This window comes from Phacochoerus africanus, chromosome 1, assembly GCF_016906955.1.
Source record: "Phacochoerus africanus isolate WHEZ1 chromosome 1, ROS_Pafr_v1, whole genome shotgun sequence".
Classification (NCBI taxonomy): domain Eukaryota; kingdom Metazoa; phylum Chordata; class Mammalia; order Artiodactyla; family Suidae; genus Phacochoerus; species Phacochoerus africanus.
In genome coordinates, this window is record NC_062544.1 from 171,191,685 (window position 1) to 171,212,040 (window position 20,356).

The 20,356-nt window shown below is 37.9% G+C and overlaps 1 protein-coding gene across 1 annotated transcript in view; it reads right to left on the minus strand.

Moving 5' to 3' along the window:
* Positions 1-20,356, minus strand: part of ERICH6 (glutamate rich 6) — a 40,141-nt gene that overhangs the window by 1,658 nt on the left and 18,127 nt on the right. Inside the window, exons 10-13 of the mRNA XM_047752323.1 lie at positions 19,260-19,405; positions 6,288-6,373; positions 3,642-3,797; positions 2,420-2,648 (exon numbers count right to left, since the gene is read on the minus strand). Coding sequence (XP_047608279.1) covers positions 2,420-2,648; positions 3,642-3,797; positions 6,288-6,373; positions 19,260-19,405 — 617 coding nt within the window. The remainder of the gene's footprint in view (positions 1-2,419; positions 2,649-3,641; positions 3,798-6,287; positions 6,374-19,259; positions 19,406-20,356) is intronic.

Below are 20,356 nucleotides of genomic sequence, written 5' to 3' on the forward strand. Positions count from 1 at the left end.
GGCTGAAACTGGAAGCCTGGTGCTGGGGCTCTCCTTCCACCCCTCAATGGCACATGCCTCTCTCCTCCACAGTTAGCAGAAGCACACTTCAGTAAGCAGAACATGCAGGAAAACAGGGATTCTCAAAGACAGGCACCAGTTCACCAATCAGAGATGCTAATACTCAAAGGAAACAGAATTAGTAGCCAGAAAAGGACCTTAGAATGTATATAGTCTATATATAGATTTGAGAAAATTATTTTTGTCAAGGAAAATAATTAACTAGAGGACTTGGAACTTAGTTCTATGCATACGGAAAAGACATGTTAACAATTTTAGAATAACCAGTAAAATATAACGTATTAAAAGAGCGAGTCTTTTAGGTTGAGGAAAAACAAAACCCACTTCTATGCTGTTTGCCAGAGACACAGCTAACTCAAAACTACGGAAAACGGTTGAAAATTAAGGATGAAAAAAAAAAAATGAAGCCAATGCTAACTAAAAGAAAGCAGATGTAGCAATTAAATATCATATAGATTTAAGGCAAAGACCACTAGGAGGAAAACTGAAAATAATACATATTGATGATTTAAAAATTTTTTCAAAATAAAAACAAAACCCTCATTGATAACACTGACTCACGTGATGGGCACAGCTGAAGGGCAAATAAGGGAGTGGGATAAATGGAAGGATTATCAGCAAGCAGATGGTATACCAGGACCGGAGACTAATGAAATCACCTAGGGAGGGAGTGTAGATAGAGAAAAGATGTGCCTAAGACAAGCCCCAGAGCCCCTCAGTATTTAGAAAAGGGGGAGGTGAAGAAAATTAGCAAAGAAAAGTGAAGAGTAACCCCTGAGGTGGAAGTAAAAGCAAGGGAGAGCAGGTCTTGGAAGTTGGGGAGGAAATTCCTCCAGGAGAAGGAATTAAGTAACTGTGTCTACTGCCACTGAAAGGGCAGTAGATTCAGCATAAATAAACTACAATAGATATGAAGTGTTATGTGACAATTAAAATAGAGTAGACAAATATGCTTGGAAATGTAGACATGGAGAAACCTCTAATACTTGTAAGTTAAGTGGAAAACAAAAACAGAACAAGCCTAACAATATATTCAGTATAGTCTGATCCCATTTTTATGTAAAAAAGATGTATGTGAAAAGAAGAGAAACACACACCAAATTTTCAGTGGTGATTACCTTTGGGAAGAGAATTAGAAAAGAAGAAAGGGTGAAGGGGGAAGCTCATTTTTGATTCTCTATATTTCTGTTTCATTTGAATCTTCAAAATAAGAGAAGGTATTCATGTCACTTTTGTAATATTAAAAACTGAAAGAAAGGGCGATGATGAGAATGAGAAAAGCAAATATTTTTTGACATCAAATTCTTCCTTTTATGTCAAAATGACTTTTTCTGATTATTGCAAAAGAGAATAGTGAGGAGAAAAAGGGAGAGCATTTTTTTTATATTTCTGTTAAGAATGCATTTATCATTAAGTGTAATATAACAAAAAGAGGCTATGCTGTAAATTTATAACCAAGAAAGAAGCTTGTTTGGAGCCTTACAGCTGATTGCAGTAGCTAGACTGACTGGAAGAAGCTCAAAGAGAGCTGAGCACGTTGTAGACCCTCACTGTGTTGGCTGAAGTCTCAGTTTGGTTTGGTGTTTATGAGATATTCCTGTTTGTGCAGATCCCTGAGGTCATATGGCCACTTACTTAAACTATTAGACTTTAGAGGCTGAAGACATCTTTAAAGTTTGGAGCACTTTCTTCCTTTAATAATTGATGAAACAAGGTCCTCAGAGTTTAGGGAGCTTACTCAAAGTCACATGCTGTATATGCTCAATATGTATACATAGATCTCTATGTCTGTCTACATGTGCACATATATTTCAGCTTTACTGAGGTATAATTGACAAATTCTACATCTCTATTGATCTATCATTTACCTAGTTCTTAGTCAGTCCCAAGCACCAAGCTAAGTACTTTGCATTTTCATTAAATCTTCAGAGCCACCTGTGAGGGAAGCCACCAAAATGGGATTCATCATCCCCATTTTGCAGATGAGGAATCAAAGTTCAAGTTTACCCACTTAGCCAGGTAGCAGAGCTGAGATTTGAAACTATGTCTTGGCGTTCCCATAATGGTTCAGTGGAAATGAATCTGACTGACATCCATTAGAATGCAGTTTGATCCCTGGCCCGCTCAGTGGGTTAAGGATCTGGCGTTGCTGTGAGCCGTGGTGTAGGTTGCAGGAAGAACAGACAATAAGGGCTGCCTCAGTTCCATTTGAAATTTTCACTGTTTTTTCATTGAATTCCAAAATTCACAGGAGTACACGGATTACATGCAAGTATGATCTATCAGTAACAACACTAACAAGCATTATTTTACTCTTATTATTCCAAATGCTTTAAACTGCTTCTAAAAATGTACCTACCTTCACTTTGGTTCCAACACTGATTCTTGCCTGTTGGCCCATTGCTAGAAAAGTGATTGAAATCTTGTCTTGTTCTAAGATGCGGATTCCAACATGATGGTTCAAAGCCAGAAAGACAGGTTTAAATGAAACAAAGGGTGAGGAAGTGATGGAACTTGACCAATTCCAAGCCCTTATTCTGTTGCCAGCTTGATCTGAATATTGACCACCCAAGATATTGACGTATACCCTGGGCAGAAGGGAAAGTAAAAATCATAAACAGTAACATTATAATTCAACCTTGAAAGTAGCCCTGCCACTTGATAACCATGGGGAGTAGCAATTTATACTGGCCAATAGCATATGAATGGTGGAAAACCTCAGGTAATCTTAGGAGTAGGTTATACTGTGACTGAATTCTATACTAATTTGATGTACTGGGTATAATTTAAGACTTACTGATAAACCAAAATGGGTCCAAAGAGTGAAACCAGGATGGTAAAGGGATCTGGAAGTTAGGTGCTGGGGAGGCTGAAGAGGAGGCAGGGAAGGTTTTCTCTGGACGAGAAGAAATACAGGTGAGCAGTCTCTGCCCGGAACATTATTATCTAAAGACCACTAATTTAAATACATCATCTTAAATCCATTTTTGTCATTTAAAAGCAAAGAACAGGGAGTTCTGTTGTAGTGCGGTGGAAATGAATCTGACTAGTATCCGCGAGGATGTGGGTTTGATCCCTGGCCTTGCTCAGTGGGTCTGTGAGCTGTGGTGTAGGTTGCAGGTGCAGCTCAGATCCCATGTTGCTGTGGCTGTAGTGTAGGCCCTCAACTGTAGCTCTGAATGGACCCCTAGCCTGGGAACTTCCATATGTGGTGGGTATAGCCCTAAAAAGAAAAAAAAAAAAAAGCAAATAAAACTTAATAAAACTTTTGGTTATAAGATTAATAAGTTCTGGAGATCTAATGTGTAACAGTGACTATACTTTATTATATACTTACGAGTTGCTAAGAGAGTATATCTTAAATGTTTTCAACACAAAAAAGAAACGGCAATGATGTGACATGATGCAAGTGTTAGCTAATGCTATGGTGAGAATCATTTTGCACCATATAATTGTATCAAGTCAACACTTTGTACACTTTTAAGCGACGCAGTAAATGTCAATTATATCTCAATAAAGTTAAAAAATGAAAAGTTGAATTCTACAAAACCCAAAAAACTAAATGGCAGCAGAAAGCCTACCAGACATTTCCATTGGGATGATAGCAGGAACTTCTTCCAGAAGAATCTAGCACTGCCAGGATTGCGGGGTTAGTGGGCACATCTTCTTGGACTATACACGTGAAACCGTTTATCTTGTTGGGCACTCGGATGATGGCTAGGTTTCCAGATGGATAGCTGAGATCAGATAAGGTCGTTTGAGTTATTTTAATTTTTTTAAACTATTCTAGGAATAAATTCAATTTATGGGAGAGATCTTTGAAACTATAAAGCATTCTGAAAGTGGGAGGTATTGTTATTACAAAATAATTTTATGCTTTTTATGGGGATCAAAATATATCTATAAGACACAAAAATCCTCAACAAAATACTAGCAAATGGAATCTAGCAACATACAGAAAAGATTATGTACCATGACAAAGTTGGGTTTATCCCAGGAATGCAAGGTTGGTTTACCATCTAAAAATAAATTAATTAAACACACTATATTGATAGAATAAAGAGCAAAAAACCAAATAATCATCTCAATAGACACAGAAAAGGCATCTGATGAAATCCAATACCTTTTCGTGATAAATGACTCAGTGAACTAGGAATAAAAGGGAAGTTTCTCAACCTGATAAAGAATTTCTAACAGAGGAGTTCCCATCATGGCTTAGTGATTAATGAATCTGACTAGTATCCATGAGGATGCAGGTTTGATTCCTGGCCTTGATCAGTGGATTAAGTATTCAGCATTGCTGTGAGGTGTGGTGTAGGTCACAGATATGGCTCAGATCCTGTGTTGCTGTGGCTGTGGCATAGGCCAGAAGCTACAGCTCTGATTTGACCCCTAGCCTGGGAACCTCCATGTGCTGTGGGTGTGGCCCTAAAAAAACAAAACAAAAAAAACAAAACAAAAAAGTGTGTCTAACAGAGTCCCACAGCAGCTAACATCATAATTGATGATGAAAGACTAGATGTTTTCCCTAAGATTAGGAACTAAACAAAATGTCCACTCTCTCCACTTCCATTCAACATCATGCTAGAGGTTCCGGCCAGGAAAATTTTATGAAAGAAAAAGAAAGGAAGATATCCTGGTTGGAAATGGAAGATGTAAAACTATCTCTATTTGCAGATGACACACTCTTGTATATAGAAAATCCTAAGGAATTCACAAAACATGTATTAGAAACAACAAAAGAGTTCAGTAGGATTGAAGGCTAAAAGATCAATATATAAAAGTAAATTGTATTTCTATACACTGGCAGTGAACATTTTGAAAATGAAATTAAGAAAATAATTCCACTATAACAGCATCAAAAAGAATAAAATATATTGAGGATATATTCACTATTAATATTCAGTCCTATCTATCTAAAGTCCAGAGGTAAATACAAAATTGATTCTGAAATCATTTTGAAAATCAGGTGTAGCCTTCAAGGGAGTGAAAAGGGATTAAAGCCAAGACAGGAAATGATAGCTAATAGTACAAGTTGGGGAAGTTACTTAAAATTTATTAATATAATTGAAACAAAAATATACACTCCTTCTAGGGCCTGGGGAATTAAAACTTCATTACACTACCCATGCCACTAAAGTCATTTTTCTGGTTTATTACTGGGATTTGACTAAATGTTTAGGCAACTATGACTAAAAATGATTTTCTCTTACAAAGTCAGGCCCTTGGTTCACCAGAAGTCGTCCTCATTTCATTGTTTTGTTTTGTTTTACTTTCCTGGAGATAGTAAGTGGCCTTTATGTCGAGATAGCAAATGCCGGGCCATCAGGCAGAAGTTCAAGTGATCAATAATTTAGTGTTCCATAAAATGGATATTGAACTTTTGTATTAAAAAATAACATGCTGCTCAGGGATGTGTAAACTGGCACGCAGTTTCTGGGGGCAAAATCTATTAAAGCTTTGAAAAGTCCATAATTTCTTACCCAGAATTTCTCTTCCTGGGTATTTATTTCAAGGAAATAAGTGATAAGTATGCAGCAAAGTATGCAGAAAACTGTTTAGCTGTTGTATATAACAGCCAAAAATTGTGAAACCACCTTTGATCAGTATTAGGGGATATGCTAAATGAATTATAGCTCTTCCCTATGATGGTTAGAAAAATGGCATCCTCTCTCTGTATTTATTACATATTATATACTCACGAGTATTTATTGTATGATATTATGTAAAGGAGGCAGGTTACAAAACATTGAATAACTAGTTGAAGAGAATTAACTTTTAAATAATTATATATTCTCTCATAGAAAAAAGTATGGAAAGACATGTACAATGACGTTAATAGTTTTTCTCTGGGTGGTAAGATTAGGTAGTATCTATTAGGTAGTATCTATTTTTTCCTTCATATATTTGTCTTTTTTTTTTTTTGTCTTTTTAGGGCCACACTGTCAGCATATGGAGGTTCCCAGGCTAGGGGTCGAATTGGAGCTGTAGCTGCTGACCATAGCAATGCCATATCTGAGCCACGTCTGTGACCTACACCACAGCTCAGGGCAATGCCAGATCCTTAACCCACTGAGCGAGGCCAGGGATCAAACCTGTGTCCTTATGGATGCCAGTCAGATTCGTTTCTACTGAACCACTATGGGAACGCCTATCTATTTTTTCTTTATTCTTCTTTCTGTGAAGAAATAAAGCTAACGATAATAAGTTGTTGAAAGAAAGGATACAATATTTGCGTTGTCCCATCTGGAAATGAAGTCAGGAACTTGCTCCCATGTTTGTAGTGCTTTTCAAAGAGCTCATTCGTCATGATCTATACACCATGGAAAACAAAAGGACAGTTTTATGATGACCACAGACTTCCTTTGCTTGCTAGACAGTGATATGAACCATTTCTTCATATAAGTGTTTGGTCCTGCATCAATAACAGGGAACAATCCTGGGGAGTCATTATAGATTTTTTCTAATTCCTGAAGATAACTTGATGAAACCTTTCTAGCAGGAATCTGACATTACATATCTGTTTGAAGGGTGTTTTTTTGTTTTTGTTTATTCATTTTAAAATTTATTTTTAATAGGACAAGTTGGAAGAGAGTGTGCAGGCTTCAGTCAGGATTTTATTTTATTTTTATTTTTAGAGCCACATCTGTGGCATATGGAGGTTCCCAGTCTAGGGGAAGAATCGGAGCTACAGCTGCTGGCCTATACCACAGGCACAGCAAAGAGGGATCCAAGCTGTGTTTGCAGCCTACACCACAGCTCACGGCAACACCAGATCCTTAACCCATTGAGTGAAGCCAAGGATCAAACCTGCAGCCTCATGGTTCCTAGTTGGATTCGCTTCCACTGCGCCATGACAGGAACTCCCCAGGATTATATTTTAACTCATCATCATCACCATATCAGATACTTAAAAAGAACTTATCATATGGTAGGTATTTTTAAAAATTGAAGTTAGTCAATATACAATATTATATGTTTCAGGCAAGTAACAGTGATTTGCAATTTTTAAAAGTTATACTTCATTTATAGTTACTATAAAGTATCAGCTATATTCCCTTTGCTGAACAACATATCCTTGTATCTTATTTATTTTATACATAGTACTTTGAATCTCTTAATCCTCTACCTTTACTGTGCTCCTCCCTGCTTCCCTTTCTCCACTGGAAACTACTAGTTTGTTCTCTATGTCTGTGTGTCTGTTTTCTTTTTTGTTTTATTTACTGTTTTTTTTTAATCTTTTATATTCCACATATAAAGTGCTATAATACAGTATTTGCCTTTCTCAGTCTGGCTTGTTTCACTTAGCAAAATACCATCCCATCCATGTTGTTACAAATGGGAAAATTTCATTCTTTTTTATGGCTGAGTATTATTTCATTGTATATCTGTACCACATCTTCTTTATCCATTCTTTTATCTGTTAATGGATACTTAGGTTGCTTCCATATCTCAGCTATTTTAAATGATGTTGCTATGAATATGGGGGCACATGTATCTTTCTGAATAAGTGTTTTCATTTTTTTTCAGATATATTCCCAGGAGTGGATTTGCTGAGTCACATGATAGTTCTATTTTTAGTTTTTTGAGGAACCTCCATACTGTTTTCCTTCAAATCTGACTGAGAGCCTTGCTGGGTAAAGTAATCTTGGTTGGAGGTTTTTTCCTTTCATCATGTTAAGTATATCATGCCACTCCCTTCTGGCCTGCAGAGTTTCTGCTGAAAAATCTGCCGATAACCTTGTTGGGTTTCCTTGTATGTTATTTGTTTCTTTTCCCTAGCTGCTTTCAAGATTTTCTCTTTGTCTTTAATTTCGGTCAGTTTGATTAATATGTGTCTCGGGGTGTTCCTCCTTGGGTTTATTTTATATGGTACTCGTTGTGCTTCCTGGATTTGAGTGAGTGGTTCCTTTCCTATGTTAGGGAAGTTTTCGGCTATTATCTCTTGGAATATTTTTTCTGTCCCCTTCTCTCTCTCTTCTTCTGGCACCCTTATAATATGGATGTTGGTGCCTTTAATGTTGTCCCAGAGTTCTCTGAGACTCTCTTCATTTGTTTTCAGTCTTTTTTCTCTTTTCTGTTCCACATCTGTAATTTCTACTAATCTGTCTTCCACTTTGCTTATTCATTCTTCTGCCTCCTGTATTCTGCTGTTCGCTGCTTATAGTGAATTTTTTATTTCAGTGCATCTCTTCTTGTTTTTTATATCTTGTATTTCTTTGCTCAGCGTTTCCTGTAAGTTATCAGTCTTTGCCTCCAGTTTATTTTTGATGTGTTGCAGCATCTTCAGTATTAACCGTCTAAAGTCTTTTTCCTGCAGGCTGAGACTCTCCTGATCACTTAGCTGATTTTTTGGGTTTTTTCTTTCTCCCTCATCTGAGTTATAGTTCTTTGTCTTTGCATTTTTATAGGTTTTTGGCATGGTGACCTTTTTACAGATAATAGAGTTGTAGCCTCTCTAACTTCTGGTGTCTTCCCCCCTTGTGGCTGAAGTCTGTATGGGGGCTTGCTGTAGGCTTCCTGATGGGAGGGGCTGATGCCTGCCCACTGGTAGGTGGAGCTGATTCCTATCCCTCTGGTGGGTGGGGCTTTGTCTCTGGGTGGGATTAGAGGTGGCTGTGTGCTTGGGGGGGTCTTTAGGCAGCCTCTTTACTGATGGACAGGGCTGTAAAGCCACCTGGATTGCTGTTTGCCCTGGGGCTTCTCAACACTGGTGGGTGGGGCCAGATTTTCCCAAAATGCCACCTCCAGAGATAGGCACCCACTGATGAATATTCCCAAGAGCTTTGCTTCCAGTGTCCTTCCCCCACAACAAGCCACATTCACCCCTGTTTTCCCAGGAGATCTTCCAAGAACTGCAGTCAGTTTTGACCCAGATTCCTATACAGACTTTGCTTTGCCCTGGGACCCAGTGCACATGAAAGTCTGTGTGCGCCTTTTAAGAATGGGGTCTCCATTTCCCCCAGTCCCATGGAGCTCCTGCTCACAAGCCCCACTGGCCTTCAATGCCAGATGCTCTGGGGCTCTTTCTCCCACTGCCAGATCCCCACACATGGGAGTTTGATGTGGGGCTCAGAACTCTCCCTCCTGTAGGTGAGTCTCTGTAAACCAGTTACTTTCCAGTCTGTGGGGTTTCTAACTTGGGATGTATGGGGTTGCTTATATCATGTAATCACCCCTCCTACCTCTTGATGTGGCCTCCTCTTTGTCTTCTGGAGTAGGATATCTTTTTGAAGGTTTCCAGTCCATTTGGTTGAAGATTGCTCAGCATTTAGTTGTAAATTTTGTTGTTTTTAGGAGAGAAGTTGAGCTCCAGTCCTTTTATTCTGCCATCTTAATCCCATCTCCAGAAACTCCTTAACAGACAGGTCTCTTAACTGTGGCAACTTAAGTGGTGATGAGCTTAATGCTGAGTGCTCTCCAACAATTATAAAGTGATATGAAAACATCTCTGATGACTGTTGCTGAGAAAGTCACAGGTACTGCTAAGATTCTCGGGATCTGTATTCATGCATTAAAATTCATAATGAGAAATGCTAGATTTCAGTTAGTTTTCAGTCCCCACGGCCTGCAGACTGCAGATAGAACCTGCGCCAAGGGTCAGCTCAGGTTGACCTCCCTTTGGCAGGTCAACCACATTCCTGAGCCAGCCCAGTGCCTTCCAGACCTGTTCGCCCTCAGGGGAGAGGGGGCACACTTATTAAAAGGGGATGGGGTGGGTTTAGTTGTGAGAGCATGTAGTGTTCCTGGGGACAAATGGTTAAGAGCATTGTGCCCAGCTCTCCACAGAGCTACAGGCTCGGCTCCAGCCAGCCTGGACCCCCAGCATCTCTGCCTCGCTTGCATAGCCACAGGCCCTCCATATTGTTTTCCATACTGGCTGCACCAATTTACTTTCCCACCAACAGTGTAGGCAGGTTTCCTTTTTCTCCACACCTTCTCCAGATTTTTTTTTTTGCCTTTTCTAGGGCCACTTCCGTGGCATATGGAGGTTCCCAGTCTGGGGGTCAAATCGGAGCTGTAGCCACTGGCCTATGCCACAGCCACAGCAACGAGGGATCCGAGCCGAGTCTGCGACCTACACCGCAGCTCACGGCAAGGCTGGATCCTTAACCCACTGAGCAAGGTCAGGGATCGAACCCTCAACCTCATGGCTCCTAGTCAGATTCATTAACCACTGAGCCACGACGGGAACTCTCAGCATTTATTATTTGTACACTTTTCAGTGATGGCCGTTCTGACCAATATGAAGCGGTACTTCATTGTAATTTTGATTTACATTTTGGTAATAATTAGTAATGATGACTTTCATATGCCTTTTGGCCATCTGTATGTCTTCTTTGAAAAAATATCTATTCAGGTCTTCTGTTCATTTTTCAATCAGGTTTATTTTTTTTTTAATTTACTTCTACTTTATATACATATTACTACACAAACAAAAGAAGATTAAAAAAAAACAAGCTCTAACACAATGGGGATGATCTATATCCTGATTGTAGTGGTGATTACTAAAAGTCAAAATTATAGAGATGTACATCTGAAAAAGGTGAGTTTTGGAGTTCCCCCTGGGGTGCAGTAGGTTAAGAATCCAACTGCAGTGGCTCAGATTGCAGCCATGGCTTGGATTGAATTTCTGGCCCAAGAGCTTTCTATGGTGCAGCCTTAAAAAAAATTAAAAAGATGAGTTTTACTATAAATTATACTTCAATAAATTGCCTTTACACCAGTATAAGTTGCAGCATCTGGTGTCTTTTCAAGGTTGCTCTTAAATTTTATTTGAGCAAAACACTAGTGGAGTACAGGAAGATGAAGAAAGAAAAACAGAGATATTCCTTATTATATGTCTTAGCTTAGCTATTTTATTTTCTATGTAATACTCAATAGGGAAATGTATTATTTGTACCCAAAAATAAACTAAAGATTCAGTTTAGTTCTATTTCTTCCTAATCTTGAATTGTAATAAAATAGATAAAAGAAATCCTTGGGCTAAACAATGAAACAATCTAAATTTTCATGTAAATGTTGCCATTTATTTGGAAAGATAATACATTATTTTCACTCTTATGAAATACATTCAAATAAGTGCTAAAATATGCTGTTTTGTTAATGAGTAATTATGAAGTGAACAGCCATATTATCACCATCTGGGTCAAGAAACAGAACAGTGCTGATACTCTAGAAGTCTCCTATGTGTCTATCCCAAAGTCAATGTTCTTCTGTCCTAGACATAATAACCACTAGTCTGATTTCATAGTAATTGTTTTCACTTTTATAATCTCTAAACAGTATAGTTTAATTTTTCCCATTTTGTATTTTACATAAATGGAATCATCCATTGTGAACTTTGAATATTTAGTGTTTTTTTTTTTTTTTTCCTTTTTAGGGCCGTACCTGCGGCATATGGAAATTCCCAGGCTAGGGATCAAGTTGGAGGTGCAGCTGCTGTATGTCATAACCACAGCAATGCCAGATCCAAGCCATGTCTGTGACCTATACCACAGCCCACGGCAATGCCAGATTGGATCCTTAACCCACTGAGTGGGGCTAAAGATTGAACCTGCAACCTCATGGATGCTAGTTGGATTCGTTACTGCTGAGCCACAATGGGAACTCCTAATATTTAGTTTCTTTCGTCAACATTATGTTTTAAGATTCATACATTTCCCAGTGTGTATCTGTAGTCCAGTAACTTCCATTTGTGTATAGTAGTCTATTTGTATGACTTCATTATTTTTTCATCTACTCTACTCCTTTTTTTTTTTTAATTAAAAAAATTTTTTTTGTCTTATGTCTTTTAGGGCCATACCCAAGGCATATGGAGGTTCCCAGGCCAGGGGTCTAATCGGAGCTACAGCTGCCGGCTTATGCTGGAGCCACAGCAGTGGCAGATCTGAGCTGCATCTGTGACCTACACCACAGCTCATGGCAATGACAGATCCTTAACCCACTGAATGAGGCCAGGGAATGAACCCTCATGGTTCCTAATCGGATTCATTTCTGCTGCGCTACGACGGGAACTCCTTCATCCATTCTACTCTTAATGGATATTGGGTTGTTCCAATGGATATTGGTTGTTCCAATGGATATTGCGTTGGCTTATGTAACAGTGATACTCTGAGCAGTCTTATGCATGTATGCTGATACCCAGTTTCTGTCAGACCTTATACCCAGAGGTAGAATTGCTGAATCCCAATATATGCCTGTCTTTCACTTTATGAGATACTGCTAAAACTGTTTTCAAGTTGTTATACCAATATGTATTCCCACTAGAGGCAAATAATAGTGACTTTTTCTGTATCCTTTCCAACACTCAAGTATTAACAAACGTTACAGTTTTTTTTTTTTTGCCAATATGATAGGTATGCACTGATCTGTAATTGTGGTTTCAATTTCCTTCTCCCAGGTTATTAATGAGATTGAATGCCTTTTCATATGTTTATTGATGATTTGAATTTTCTCCTTTGAGAAGTGGCCAAGTTTTTTTTCTTTTGGTCCATTTTTTTTTTCTATTAGATAGTTTTTTTCATGTCGATTTATCAAAATTCCTTTTTTTTTTTTTTTTTGGTCTTTTTAGGGCCACACCCACAGCATATGGAGGTTCCCAGGCTAGGGGTCGAATCGGAGCTGTAGTCGCTGGCCTATGCCACAGCCAAAGCAACAAAGGATCTGAGCCATGTCTTTGACCTACACCACAGCTCACGGCAATGCCGGATCCTTAACCCACTGAGTGAGGCCAAGGATCGAACCTGCAACCTCATGGTTCCTAGTCAGATTCGTTTCCGCTGTGCCACACTGGGAACTCTGATTTATCAAATTCTTAATGCATTTAAGATAAAAGCCCACTGTATGTTATATATGCTGCAGAATGTCTTCCTTCTTGGCTTGTCTTTCAAATTTTAATTTTAATTTATCAAATCCTTTATGGATACTGCTTTTTAAAATCGGTTAGTAAATCTTTCTCTAGCCTGAAGTAATAAAATTATTGTGTTAAAAAAAAGCTTGTCATTTGCATTTCACATTTAGGTCTTTGATCTATTGAGAATGATTTTTATTTATTTATATTTATTTATTTATTTATTTTTGTCTTTTGTCCTTTTTAGGGCCGCACCCATGGCATATGGAAGTTCCCGGGCTAGGGGTCTAATTGGAGCTATTGCTGCCAGCTTACACCACAGGCACAGAAATGTCAGATCTGAGCTGGGTCTGTGACCTACACCACAGCTCACGGCAACGCCAGATCCTTAACCCACTGAGTGAGGCCAGGGATCAAATCCTCATCTTCATGGTTCCTGGTCGGATTCATTTCTGCTGGGCCATGACAGGAACTCCTGGAAATGATTTTTATATGATGTGAGGTATGGTTCCAATTTCATTAAAAAATATGGAAATCCAGGGAGTTCCTTTGTGTCTCAATGGATTAAGGACCTGGCGTTGTCACTGCAGTGGTTTTGGTCGCTGCTGTGGTATGGGTTTGCTCCCTGGCCTGGGAACTTTCATATGCCGTGGGCTCAGCCAAAAAAATTATATGGATATCAATCGTCCCAGCACTATGTATTGAAAAGATTTTCCTTCCTCCATTACCGTGCAGTGCCAATGCTGTCATAAATCAGGTGTCTATGTTTGCATAAGTCTGATTATGAAGTATTCTATATCAAGGATTTCTTTGTTAAATCAGGTATCTATGTTTGCATAAGTCTGATTATGAAGTATTCTATATCAAGGATTTCTTTGTTTCTCCTTCCCTGACACCACTCTGTCTTTATTACCATATTTTGTAATAGATCTTATTATCTGATAGAGCATGTTCTCCTCCCTTCCAGGCTTCTTCTTCAAGGAAGTCTTGGCTCGTCTAGGTTCTTTATATTTCCATGTAAATCTTAGCATCAACTTGTCAAGACCTCCCTTCCCCCAACACACACTAATATCTAATCTTTATGATTTACAATTTGAGTTTGCAACTTCATTGGATCTATAGCTCAATTTGGGAAGAATATCATCTTTAAAATATTTAATCCAGGATTTGCTCTTGTGGCTCAGTGGTTACGAACCCAACTAGTATCCGTGAGGACACGGGTTTAATCCCTGGTCCCGCTCAGTGGGTTAAGGATCTGGTGTTGCTGTGACTGTGGCATAGGCTGGCAGCTACAGCTCAGATTCAACGCCTAGCCTGGGAACTTCCATATGCCACACATGCAGCCTTAAACAAGACAAAAAAAAATTTAATCCATAATTCCAATCTATGTACATTGGGTCAAATATGTTAAATGGGTTGTTCAAATATTCTATTGTATTACTGCCTCTCTTTTCCGGTCTAATAGTCCTCTCAATTATTGAGAGAAGAAGGCTAAAAATATCCCATTATGGTTATGGATTAAAAATTTTTTTCCTTTTACTTCTGTGAAATTTTTTTTAATATTTGCTGAGGCTATGTTAATATGGGAAAAATATTTTGTAACATTATACCTTCCTGGTGGATTGAAACTTCTGTCACTATGACAGAAGTGGTCCCCTATCTTTAGTGATATTCTTTAGTGTTTTCATGATACATCATTTTTGTTTATTTATATTTAACCTTTTTGTATCCTAATGTTTTAGATATGCCTCTTTTTTTTTTCATTTTTTTAATTGTTATTTCCCCATACAGTTTTTTTCTTACTGTACAGAATGGTGACCCAGTAACACGTACATGTATACATTCTTTTTTCTCACATTATCATGTTCCGTCATAAGTGACCAGACATAGTTCCCAGTGCTACAGAGCAGGATCTCATTGCTTATCCATTTCAAAGCCAATAGTTTGCATCTATTAACCCCAAGCTCCCAATCCATCCCGCTCCCTCCCCCTCCCCCTTGGCAACCACAAGTCTATTCTCCAAGTCCATGATTTTCTTTTCTGTGGAAAGTTAAATTTGTGTTGTATATTAGATTCCAGATGTAAGTGATATCATATGGTATTTGTCTTTCTCTTTCTGACTTACTTCACTCAGTATGAGAGTCTCTAGTTCCATCCATGTTGCTGCAAATGGCATTATTTTGTTATTTTTTATGGCTGAGTAGTATTCCATTGTGTTTATATACCACTTCTTCCTAATCCAGTCATCTGGCGATGGACATTTGGGTTGTTTCCAGCTCTTGGCTATTGTGAATAGTGTGGCAATGAAGATGTGGGTGCATGTGTCTTTTTTAAGGAAAGTTTTGTCTGGATATATGCCCAAGAGTGGGATTGCTGGGTCATATGGTAGTTCTATATATAGTTTTCTAAGGTACCTCCATACTGTTCTGCATAGTGGTTGTACCAGCTTACATTCCCACCAGCAGTTTAGGAGGGTTCTCTTTTCTCCACACGCCCTCCAGCATTTGTTATTTGTGGATTTATTAATGATGACCATTCTGACTGGTGTGATACGGTATTTCGTGGTAGTTTTGATTTACATTTCTCTAATAATCAGGGATGTTGATTTCTCATGTGCTTGTTGGCCATCTGTACATCTTCTTTGGAGAAGTATCTATTCAGGTCTTTTGCCCATTTTTCTATTGGGTTGTTGGCTTTTTTGCTGTTGAGTTGTATAAGTTGCTTGTATATTCTAGAGATTAAGCCCTTGTCCGTTGCATCATTTGAAACTATTTTCTCCCATTCTGTAAGTTGTCTTTTTGTTTTCCTTTTGGTTTCCTTTGCTGTGCAAAAGCTTGTCAGTTTGATTAGGTCCCATTGCTCTAAACAAATTTGCTTTTATTTCTGTTGCTTTGGGAGACTGACCTGAGAAAACATTTGTAAGGCTGATGTCAGAGAATGTTTTGCCTATGTTCTCCTCCAGGAGTTTGATGGTGTCTTGTCTTATATTTAAGTCTTTCAGCCATTTTGAGTTTATTTTGGTGCATGGTGTGAGGGTGTGTTCTAGTTTCATTGATTTGCATGCAGCTGTCCAGGTTTCCCTTGCTGAAAAGACTGTCTTTTTCCCATTTTATGCTCTTGCCTCCTTTATCAGAGATTAATTGACCATAGGTGTCAGGGTTTATTTCTGTGTTCTCTATTCTGTTCCATTGGTCTTTATGTAGGTATGCGTCTTGTAATGAGTATATGGTTGGAATTTTTCATTTAAAAATTGTCTGAGTCTTTATTAACTGAAGCATTTACTCTGTTTATATGTAACTACTGACATTCCCTGATATGTTCTGTTTGTCCCATTGTATGTGTTTTCTTTTCCCTTTTACTTTCTTGTCTTTTGGGAAATATTAAGATATTCTTTTTTTTTTTTTTTGTTCTACCTCTGATAGCTTGGAAGTTATACTCTCTGCTTCTATTATTTTTCTGGCTCTCACAGAAATTTCATCAAGCAAACTTAATTTGTCAAAGTCAAGTAAGCTATGTATTTGCCCTTCTCCCAAATGAAGGACTTTTTAGAACACAGTAACTACATTTAGCCTTCTTCCCAAATCATGTGCTATTTTTATTCTATATTATTTCTTGAAACTCCATGAGCATTGTTATTGTTTTATTAGCCAACTTTTTAGTTTTATCCATATATCCCATTAATGCTTTTCTTTGCTCTGCATCTTTCTTGAATCTCAGACCATGCAACTATACAAATTTTTTAGAATTCTCTTTAGTGAGAGGCTACTAGTGACAGTTTTGCCAGTCCCTGTCTTTTGGGGGCACATTTTCTTGAACAATATTTTAACTGGGTATAAGGCTTCTAGATTGACTGTAATTTCCTTCTGGCACACTGAAGACATTCTACTGGCTTCCATTGTTGCTGCTAGGAGCTTATCTGATTTCTAACTATTCTCTTTTCAATGTAAACAGAACTTCTTTTTCTCTGCTGATTTTTAGATTTTCTTTTCATCTTTCGTGTTCTATGGTTTCACTATGATTTGTCTAGGATTTTTTTTTTAAATTCATTCTGCTTGGAATTCACTGGGATTCCAAAATCTTTGAATTGGTCTTTTTTATCAGTTTTAGAAAATTATCATCCATTATCTCTTCAAATACTGCCTCTGACTGATTATCTTTTTCTTCTCCTTCTGAGGTCTTGAACAAATACATTTAGACCCTCATTCTATTTTCATATTCTATGCACTCTTCTGTGTTCCTTACCTTTTTCTTTTGTCCTTGTGGTAAATTTTGCTAGTTTTTTGTTTGTTTGTTTGTTTTTTGTTTTTGTTTTTATTTTTTGTCTTTTTGCCATTTCTTGGGCCGCTCCCACGGCATAGGGAGGTTCCCAGCCTAGGGGTCGAATCGGAGCTATAGCCGCTGGCCTACACCAGAGCCACAACAACGCAGGATCTGAGCCACGTCTGCAACCTACACCACAGCTCATGGCAACACCGGATCCTTAACCCACTGAGCAAGGCCAGGGATCGAACCCGCAACCTCATGGTTCCTAGTTGGATTCGTTAACCACTGTGCCACGACGGGAACTCCTTGCTAGTTTTTTTTTTTTTTTAAAGCCTTTCTTTCAGGTCATTAGTTTTCTCTTTAATTGGATCTAACCTGTGTTTAACTCTCATCTTTTAAGTTTTTAATTTCAGTTGTATTTTTTTCATTTCTATAAGTTCATTTTTTCTTTTCAAATGTGTTATGTCACATTACAGTTTTCTGTTCCCTCCATCCGTCTTCAAGCTGATCTTTTGTTATTATAAACAGATTATTTCAATTTTTGAAGTTTTTGTAGGTCTTTTCCTATTGGACAGTAATCCTCTGGGTTTTCAGTTTGGTACTGAGTTTCCTTGTGTTCATAATTATTTCTCACTATGTGCTGGTAATTGAACTTGAAAGATAACTTGTAGGAGTAATTTGAGGGCTGCATTGGTGACCTTCCTTCAGACAGGATTTGGATTTGATTCTGTCAGGCACCTCAGTTCACTGCCATCCCCTAAATTCGGTATCCCCCAAGAGAAATAAAACTGGTTCCAGGCATTTAATTTCTAAGGATCTATTCTGGGAACTCTACTTATATAAAAATAAATTTATACACAAACATATTCAAAGCAATATTATTTAGTATAGCAAAAGAAATGTTAACAACCTTTATGTCCAATACCAGTGGGATAGTTACATAAACTGTATGAAAAAGCACAAAAGAGCACATAGATATTAAAATGATGTTAATGTAAGCTAAATGATATCATGAAAAATGGTTAATAATTAAGTTAAAAAGAGATAAAAATTACATAGTTATATAATTATAAATGTCCTAACAAAAACTTATGCTTAAAAACTGTGGAACAGTGTTATCTAATGGGACTTTTAGTAACCATAATATTTTTCTATATCTTGGGAGTTCCCATCATGGCTCAGCAGTTAACAAACGAGACTCGTATCCATGAGGACATGGATTTGATCCACTTGTTCAGCGGGTTAGGGATCTGGTGTTGCTGTGAGCTGTGGTGTAGGTTGTAGATGTGGCTCAGATCCTGTGTTGCTGTGGCTGTGGCGTAGGCCAGCAGCTACAGTTCTGATTGTACCTCTAGCCTGGGGACCTACATATGCCGTGGGTACGGCTATAAAAAGACATAAAAAAAAATTTCTGTATCTGTCCTACAATATGGTTGCCATTAGTCACACACAGCTGTTTAGCTCTTGAAATGTGGCTAGTATGACTGAATAATTATATTTAAAATTTTAATTTTAACTTTAATTTTGGATAGCCATGTGGAGTATTTGTTGCCATATTGAACAGTTCAGATCTAGATAATATTGAAATATTAATAATAAATTTGGGGACATGGAAATCTGGTGATTTTTCCCATTCTTATTAGTTTTCTAAAGGTTTCCAAATGTTCCTTACTATACAGTGATCACATTTTAAAGTAAAAAGGCTTTAGCCAAAATAGCCCTGCATAAAACATGTAAAACATTGTCATAAAGTCTAGTAGAAGTTAAAAGGCCAAATCTATACCAGATCTTTTTTTCTAAAATCATCAAATATGCCATGTAGCCAAGCTGCTGTATTCATCATCACAGTTTTTAAAACTGATTTTTAAAGAGTAGCAAATAAAAATATTACAAGCTGGAGTTCCCGCTGTGGCACAACAGGATCAACTGTGTCTCTGCAGTTCCAGGATGCAGGTGTGATTCCTAGCCCAAGACAGTGGGTTAAAGGATCCAGCATTGATGGAGCTCAGGTCTGATCCCTGGCCCCTGAACTCCATATGCTGGAGGGCAGACAGAAAAAAAAAAAAAATTACAAGTTGATTACCTTTCCACATGCTATCCTGGAATCACAACAAACAATGGATACATTTTTTTTGTCTAGTTGAGAATCAGCTAGTTCTTCCTTATGTGACTCTTCTTTTGGAATATCCACGGAAAGTTGATAAGAAATTGTTTTATAGTGCTTTGCATCTAACAGGAAAAGAATCACATGAAAGTACATATATGTTTAAAATTTTCTAAAACCTCTCTTCTAAAATGAAATTTCAAAACTTGCTTACAAATGGATTGATACATCAGACTTTTTTTTCTTTTTTATTACAAGAAAAATGAGGAGTTCCCATTGTAGCTCAGTGGTAATGAACTTGATAGTATCCATGAGGATGCAGGTTCAATCCCTGGCCTTGCTCAGTGGGATAACGATCTGGCCTTGCTGTGAGCTATGGTGTAGGTCGCAGACGTGGCTGCACTTTGACGCCTAGCCTGGGAACTTCCATGTTCCTCTGGTGCAGTCCTAAAAAGCAAAGAAAAAAAGAGAGAGAGAGAGAGAGAATATCCCTTTGTTGAAAGAACAAAAATGATGATTTTCATTACATGGAATTTTCTGGCATACATTTAGTAGGAAGAAGTTGACTACTAAGGAACATTATACTAGGGATTTAATTAAAAAAAAAAATCTTCTCTAAGTATCTTTTCAATAGTGAGAGGAGGAGCCTGATGCTCCAGAAGATTAATTTACCCCCAGTTAGACAGCCTACGAGGAGAAGAGCAAGGTTATAAATCCTGAAGTTCTGGTGCTCCCTCAGTTGAGGCAGTATCATAGCTACACTGGCCAGCTGACTGATAGGGCCTGTCTGTGAGGAAAGAATCTGATTTATGTTTGACAGATTTTTCCATATCCAAGCTTGAAGACAAAATGGAATGTATGCTTGATTAAATGAGAGACCTTGCACTCAAAAGCTCTTTCTGTAAAGTGCTCCAGAGATGTCGCTGATTTATTTCAATCAATAGCAACGAGTTGAAGCCTAAAAACGGCGAGTTGAAACCAGACAATGGAAAGGCCAGATTTTCTGAGCCATTTTGACTAGTGCATTGAGTAAAATGAAAATTTTAAATGTTTTTTTTTTTTTTTTTTTTTTTAAG